The 8,624-nt window shown below is 36.6% G+C and overlaps 1 protein-coding gene across 1 annotated transcript in view; it reads right to left on the bottom strand.

The window, feature by feature from the left end:
- ARAP2 (ArfGAP with RhoGAP domain, ankyrin repeat and PH domain 2) overlaps positions 1-8,624 on the bottom strand; it is a 302,530-nt gene that overhangs the window by 53,871 nt on the left and 240,035 nt on the right. The window contains exon 26 of the mRNA XM_006895415.1: positions 3,292-3,420. Coding sequence (XP_006895477.1) covers positions 3,292-3,420 — 129 coding nt within the window. The remainder of the gene's footprint in view (positions 1-3,291; positions 3,421-8,624) is intronic.

Here is an 8,624-nt window from a genome sequence, read left to right as displayed (position 1 = left end):
TAATCCACTCTACAACCCTCATTGCATACTCCTACGATAAAAATAATGCCCTAAAATATAATACTTTTAGACTATTCTCTGAACCAAGCTCTAATTGAAAACATTTAAAAAATCTCATGGGTTTAAAAACTATATTTAAGCATTCACCTTATATATACTGTTGTATTTGGGCAAAAAATGCCTAACTACTCATGTGAAATGTTCTCATATTGCATTTTTTTACATTATAAATCAAAGACTTGACTTGGTAAAATGAGATCTAATTTCCTAGAAGTAAAACTATGACAATAACAAGTTGCTTATCTGTTCAGCAAAGTGAACCAGGCATAGTTCAGGGAAAGAAATATGCTGCCTACCACCCAATTTGTCAGAGGTGTGAAGGAAATGAGAGTAACACAAAAGTTGGTTGACAGAACTATAGTTGAGAACATCTCATGAAATTTCTGAAAATAAAACTACAGCTTTCCTTCCACTTCTTGGGTTCTCTCCAAGATGACTTGCCTAGATCTTAAGAGAGAAATGATGCTTTCACAAGAGGATGACTCCCTTACTCTTTAAAGATGATACTTAAAATATGTGTGTGTGTGTGTGTGTGTGTGTGTGTGTGTGTGTGTGTGTGTGTACACACTCTGCATTTAAACAGATGAGGGAGCAAACTGCTAAAAAGGGATATATGATTTGGTATTACTGTCATGATAGAAGTCCAGAATGAAGGCAGTATAGTGGAATGGACTTAGAGGGAGAAATTTTTCTATTACTTTTCAAAGAGAAGAGTGAATTGGGGCGGGGGGGTAAGTGGGGTAGGCAGGGAGAAAAGTCCAACAATGAACGAATGGAAATTGGAAGTCTTGGCAAACTGGAGAACAATCTCTTGGCCCACTGACTTGAAGAGATAAATCTGTATTTGTCCCCAATTCCAAAGAAAAGTGATCCCACACAGTGTGGAAATTATTAAATAATATCATTAATACCACATGCAAGCAAGATTCTGTCGAAGATTATCCAAAAATGACTGGAACAGCACATCAACAGAGAACTTCCAAAAGTGCAGGCTGGATTTAGACAGGGTCTTGGTACTAGGGATATTGTAGCTAATGTTAGATGGATCTTGGTTAAAAACAGGGAGTACAATAAGGATGTCTATTTGTGTTTCATTGGTTACGCAAAAGTGTTTGTGTGGATCACAACAAACTGTGGCTGACTCTGAGAAGAATGGGACTCCCAGAACACTTGATCATGCTAAGGCAAAACCTGTACTTGACCCAGAAGGCAGTTATCAGAACAAAGTAAGGAAACACAGTATTGTTCAAAATTGGGAAAGGTGTATGCCAGGGATATATGTATCCTATCTCCATACCTTTTCAATCTTTATGCAGAACAGATTATCTGGGAGGCTGGGCTCTGTGAGGAGGAACGTGGCATCAGAATTGGAGAAAGACTCATCAATAATCTATGTTATGCAGATGACACAACCCTGTTTGCCAGGGGAGGACCTGAAGCTCTTGCTGCAGAGTGTCAAGGACTGCAGCCTTCGGCATAGAATGAGGCTCAATATCAAGAAAACAGATTCTTACCACTGGGCCGATTGGCAGCACCATAATGGATGGTAAAGAGATTGAGACTGTTCACAGTTTTGGTTTGCTTGGCTCCACAGTCAACATTCTTGGTGCCAGCAGCCAGGAAATTAAAAGATGTATTGTGATGGGAAAGTCTGATGTTAGGGAACTCTAAAGTGCTGGAGATCAAAGATGTCGCTCTGGAGATTAAGGTGCATCTGATACAGGCTGTGGTCTTTGCAATCACTTGCTATGCATCAGAGTGCTAAACAATGACTAGGGGTGATAGAAGGATGCCTTTGAGATGTGGTGTTGGAGAAGAGTATTGACTATACCATGGATTGCTAGGAGAACAAACAGGTTTGTCCTAGAGAAATGAAGCCAGACTGCTCCTTGGAGGCAAGGATTTTGAAGCTTCATCTGACAAACTTTGGACATGATGCAAGGAGGGACCAGTCCTTGGAGAGGGATGTCATGCTTTGGAGGGTGGAGGGACACTGAAAAGAGGAAGACCCTCAATGAGATGGATTGATCCAGTGACTGGGTTAATGGGAGTAGGTGTGTCAGAGACAGTGAGATTGGCACAGTATAGGGCAAAGTTTAAGGCTGTTGTACATAGGGTCGCTATGAGTTGCAGGCTACTCAATGGCACATAACAATAACAACAACAACAACAACAACTGTAAACTTTCATTAAAATTAATTAAAAAAGAAAAAAATTTAAGTATTTTGAAAAGATAAGAGTGATAATAGGTATAGTTGTTTTGTACCATCCAGTCACCTTCAACTCATTGAAACCTAGGTATGAACAATTACTCTGAACCTTGCCCTATCCTGAGCCAGTCTCACTAACTCTGACACACCAATTTAATAAACAATACTAACAGGTACAAAGACATACAAATATTAAATAGGGGCAGGGAACCAGATAATCAGAAACAATAACAAAGAACTGATAAAGACAAAAGAGCAGAGACTACTGATGGATGTGCTGAGTAAAGAGAAAAGTGAGGCATAGTTAGGATTTGACGAGATAGTATAAGAAATGGTTATCAACCAACTATAATTAATGTTGTAAAAGACAATGTATATGAATGACTGATTGTAGATACAACAAAAGCAAATTAAAAATAGTTCTATTAGTCTTTTGGAAGCGAACAGCTGATAGTTAACAGAAGAACGTGGGATTATTCAAGGCATGTTGTTGTTCTGCTACTATTTATAAGGCTTCTTTCACTGACCAGCTATTTCCCGAGTGAATGGTCAGAACTCTTCATACTCTTAGTCTGGAAGCTCTGTTGACACTTGTTCACAATGAGCAACCTTACAGGTAGGTATCTTGAAATTACATTGGCCTAGCTTCCAGAATACTCAGCTTTCAGACTATGCTGTCAAAGCTCCACGTATAGGGCTCAGCTAGTAATTCAGTATTCATAAACATCAATGATTAGTCATAGAATTATAAAAGCAATAGTAAATGTAATTTTCTAAAACTTAAATGAGCCATGTCTTAGTCTCAGGCTGCACACCAGAAGAATTCTGACTGTAGCATCCTCTTAATTTTTCTCTAAAACAATAACATTTTCTAATTCCTACTTCCTCAGCGGCACCTATCTATTTTGGGTTATTCTTTTTTTAAAAAAAACTATTTTTCAAATACTAATAGTGCAGTAGTGATTATCCTTTAGCCACCATAATTTTCAGCTATCTCTTCAATGTGAAAACGGGTACCTACCATTGTAGTGTTTGATTGTGTCAAGGGTTAAGAATCTCTTTATCACCAGATAAGCAGAGCCAGGTTCAGCTAAGGAACTCCACCGCAGCACCTGCTCCAATACATTTTCTGTGTAGTGAAGAGGGCGTTCTGGAAGAAGGAAAAAAAAAATCAATCCAACAAAACTCAAATTGAAAAGAAACAGACTCAGACACTGATGCATATTTTATAGTTATAGATTATATAAATATATCCTTCAGAAGAGAACTGTAAGCAACAGTATTATGTAAAACATTGGTATGTGTAACACAGGAATAGTTGTTTTTACTTTACAGTAGAGAGCGTAACACCTAGAAAACCTTTAAACTGTATAAATGCATCAGTGTAGGCACCCCTGCTTGCAATTCAATTAACATACATTCTGTTAGATGGTGTTTCTAGGTGCTGGCAAGTGGCCGCTTGACTCATAGTAATGCTCTGAACACACATGATAATATCCTGCCTCAATCTACATCATCTTCACTGAATCTGGTGCTCATGACCATTGTTCACTACTGAACTTCTATTTTTCCAAGCAAGATGTCCTTGGAAAAGGAAGGCATTCTCAGAGCACTGAGTCCTCATGCACATAGATAACAAGCCCATAGTATTTTAGACCAAGTCTAACGATCCTTGCTTCCAAGGAACAATTCTGATTGCACAAGTTTAAGGCAGATATGTGTATTCTTTTGTTAATCCATGATATATTCAGCTACACAAGTATTTGGTCTTCGGCATTCAACATTGTTGAATGACCATGCTTTAGGTCAGACACAACCTTTGTTTTTAAAGTGACATCATTGCTCATTAGTAATTTAAAAAGGTCCTTGGCAGCTGATTTGCTGAATGCAATAGTTCTTTGCTGTATTGCCTTGTTTCCTCCATGGGTGTTGATAGTGATATAATGAAAACCTTGACAATGTCAATCTTTTTCTCATTTATGATGTTGCTTATTGATGCAGTTGCTTATCAGGCCAGGCTTACTATTGCTTATTATCTTTATATGAAGACTATATGAAGACCATATTGAAGACTATGGCTTCTGAACTTCATCAATGATTCAAATCTTCTTCACATTCTGAAAGCAAGATTGTGTCACCTACAGATTGTAAATGAGTCTTCCATTAGCCCTTAAGGCACATTCTTCAGCTTCTTAGATTGTTTAGCACATGGACTGATTATGTACAGTAAAATGGCACAACCCTGACACAGATCTTTCCTGATTTTACAGCACACCTTATTCCCTTTTTCTGTTTAAACAATTCTTAGTCTCAATTAAGGTTCTGCATGAGCAATATTAAGTGTTCCTGGAATTTGCATTCTTCTCAAAGTTACATATACTTTATTATAATCTACATAGATAAATACCTTTGCAAAGTCAATGAAACAATCAAGTAAACATTGCTGGAATTCTAGGCTTTAGGCCAAGATCTATCTACCAGGCATAAATAGTGCTATCTCTTGTTCCAATGCCTCTTCTGAATTCAGCATGGATTTCTAATAATTTCCAGCCAATGTACTGCTCCAGCCTTTTGAGAGGGGAAAAATGATTCAAAATTGCACTTGCTTGTCTGAATGATGATACTGTTGTTCCTGTGTAGCATCAAGTTGAAACTGACCCATAGCTGACCCTCTGATGCGTTTTCAGAAGCAGTTAGTTGCATGAGAGAAAACTGTTTATCTTTCTCCTGTGCAGCAACTGGTGGATTCAAACCACATGCCTTCAGGAGCGAAGCAGTCTTTTAACATTAGGCTAAAGTTGATTTTTTTTTTTAAAAATCACTTTGTTTTAGAATGAGTACATACATGGATCTCCTCCAGCTGACTGGCCAAGTGGTTGCCTCCCAAAATTCCTGATACAGACACAGCTGTCTCTGTTTTAGTAAACAAATCAACTGGCATTCTGCCAATTACTGGAATCATATTATTATCCTACACTTTTAGTGCAGAGGATGGATTCCTCTCTTCAAAATTATTGGCTCTTGAGTATATATGCCTGACATAGCACATGATACTGAAACGGCGTGATACAGGCCAACAATTTTCAGTTTATTGATACTGTATACTTCTTTCCTCTTCTTTTCAAGCTTCCAGAATTATTCAATATTTTGCCTATATTTTATGGTTGACAATACTGGAAAAAAACAAACTGCAAGGAATAGAGTCACATTCCTTCTTAAAAAGAATGTTTAGACTATGTATAATGAATTGAAACAGATGAGGGAGAGAACAGTTTAAAAGTGATATATGATAGCATATTATGATTATCACAGGAATTCAGAATTAAGGTGAATAGTGGAGTGCATTTGGGGCACGGGGTGGGGGGGGTAGGGTCAGGGGCAGGGGGATTGTATACCAATGAAGAAGTTTATCTTTTGCTTTTCAAAGAGAGGAGCAAACTGGAGGAGGGTGGTAAAGAAAAGAGTGCAATAATGAATGAACGAAAATCCAAAATCTCTGTAAATGTTCATTAAAATTAAGAAAATAAAATTAAAAAAAAAGAACATTTCAATGTGTCCTGAAGTATAATGCTGTCAATGATAAGATAATGTACATATGAATAAAAGACATCCTTATAATACGAATATTACTCATATTTACACATCAACCATAAAGGCCAAAGATAAAGAAACTGAGGATTGCTCTCACCTTGTGAAATCATATTTGATAAAATAAGTAATCAAGATACATGAATAGTAACTAAAATTGGAATGCAAATACCGCAAACAAGACTGTTGTTGTTGTTGTTAGATGTCGTAGAGTTGAGTAAGACTCACAGAGACCCTATGAACAACAACTCTCAACCCTGCCCTGTCCTGCACCATGCTCACCGATCTCTGCCATGCTCAAGTCCTTTGTTGTAGCCATTGTGTTAATTCACTCTGCAGAGAGGCTGCCTCTCTTTCTAACTGCAGGTCTTTGCATATTTCATTATAATACTAGGCTCTTTATTTACCTTTCTGAGTACGATGTCTTTTCCCAAAGTCTAGTAATCTCCTCAAATATGCCCAGAATATGAGAGACAAATTTTTATCATCCTTGCTGCTTAGGAGAACATGGAGGAGTTTCACATTCTCCATGCCAAACTTGTTTGTTCTTTTGGCAGTTCATGGTATATGAAATATTCACCACCACCACAGTACAAAGGCATCAATTCTCCTTCTGCCATCATTATTCACCACCCAACTTTCAAAAGCATTTGAAAATACCATAGCTTGGATCTGGCACACTTTAGTCTTTAAAGTGATATTCTTGCTCTTTAGGAATTTAGAAAGGTCTTGACAGCAGATTTAACCAATACAGTATGCTTTTATATGTACTGACTGATGTTACCATGGCTACTGACTGTGGATTCAACTAAAATGAAAGTGTTTTCTCCACCTAGCATGATGTTGCTCTCTGGTCCAGTGGTGTGGATTTTTGTTTTCTGGACTTGAGATATAAACCCTATTGAAGGTGGTAATCTTTGATCTTCTTCAAGTCTTTTTCACTTTCTGCAAGCAAGGTTGTGTCATCTGCAGTGATGAGTCTTCCTCCAATCTCAAAGCCACGTTCTTCTTCATGGCTAGCTTCTATAATTGTATGTTCAGCATATAAACAGAATCACATGGAGAAAGGATCTAGCTGAGAAGGAATGGTGGCTGTAAAATATGGCCTTAATGACAGAAATGAGGCTGGAGATCACATTATAGAATTCTGTACTAGCAACTTACACATTGCAAATAATATTTTTTTAGGAAAATATTTTTCTCTTTATTTGTATTTTAAATTACAAATAAGTATTGTGCTTTGGATTTGAAGGAATATATATAACTACACACACAGACTTTGCCTGATGAAATATAAAGTAACTAAGTTAGCTACATCTGTGCAAAGATATGGTGGAGATGCTCAATATTATCAGTTAGAACAAGGCCAGGGGCCCAATGTGGAACAGACCATTTATTGCTCACATTCCAGTTCCAACTTAAGGCTCAAGAAAATGAAAACAATTCCACACAAGCAAAAACACAGCATAAAATCATCAGAAAAATTAGATACATTCAAAATTAACCACAGAAGATCAGACAAATTTTTGGAGGACTCAAAGCACATCATAAATGAAGAAAGCAAAATATAATTAAAAAGTCAGGAAAGGGAAAAAAAAAGAACAACCAAAATGATAAGTAGAAGAGCAGATAGAGCAAGTACATAAAAAGGAAGGAAGAATAACAGCGAGAGAGCTCAACAAAAGACTTCAAAGGGTAACTCGAGAAGACAGAGCCTAGTATAATAAAATATGCAAAGAACTGCAGTTAGAAAGCCAAAAGGTAACATACTCAGCATTTCTCCAGTTAAAAGAACTAAAAAAAAAATTCAATTTCTAGTGGCAAGTCTCAAATAGAATACTGAAAGAGTCTATGGGCAAAATAATTTGTTTTAGGTATTCATATTTAAAAGATATATCTCATGTTCTTTGCATAGAAAATTTAAACTGCTTTTAAAATTACAATCTAAGTGTCATAGGAATACTTTCACTCATCAAAATATGTCAAACTTTTAATACAATGCAACAACAGAAGCATTTGCTGGGAAATGGAAATTTAAACCATAACACAGTACACTAAAAATGCCCTAAGTAAAAATAGCAAGCACAGAAAACTCTGACATAAACAGATCTAAAATCCAGCCCTCCTTGGTAGCCATATACACATCAATTCAATACTCTCATACTCGGTTTTAAAGGCATAATTCATGTGCTCAGCCTTTATTTTGGTAATGACAATCATGCTGATAACGAACAAGAAATAAAATGCCTACAGCATCAAACTGATGTGTGGCCCATGACATCAGCAGTAAAATTACTAATGAAATTACAAGTAAAACATACCTAATATAACACATCTTTCCTAGTCTTGCCATGAAAACCTCATTTCAGAAGTCATCAATAATCTCTAGTTTCGTCTAAGAGAGAGTATGTTTTCTGCTTCACTGTAAATAACCAGATCATTGCTCTCTAGTCAGTAAACTGAAATCTAGTTCTGCATTCTGTGTTTACTGGAGCAAGGTGCACATCTTGATAGTTTAAAAAATAATAATAAAAAAGAGAATAGACAGATCATCACATCTTGATAGTATAAAAAATAATAATAAAAAAGAGAATAGACAGATCATATTCCCTTTAAGGTAAATCCAATTATAAGCCTTGTTTATTATTTTATCTACTAGATGACAATGCTGAGTAAGTAGCTGATGCTCAATAAATACTCAAAGAATTTTTCAGCTAACAGATGCTGCCCTGGATGTGCTCACCAAGTTGTGCCAAGAAATCTGGA

The sequence above is a fragment of the Elephantulus edwardii genome, unplaced genomic scaffold (assembly GCF_000299155.1).
Source record: "Elephantulus edwardii isolate Elephantulus edwardi_28Jun2011 unplaced genomic scaffold, EleEdw1.0 scaffold00167, whole genome shotgun sequence".
In the NCBI taxonomy this organism is placed as follows: domain Eukaryota; kingdom Metazoa; phylum Chordata; class Mammalia; order Macroscelidea; family Macroscelididae; genus Elephantulus; species Elephantulus edwardii.
The sequence above is the reverse complement of the archived record's forward strand: the minus strand, read 5'-3'. Positions and strand labels throughout refer to the sequence as shown.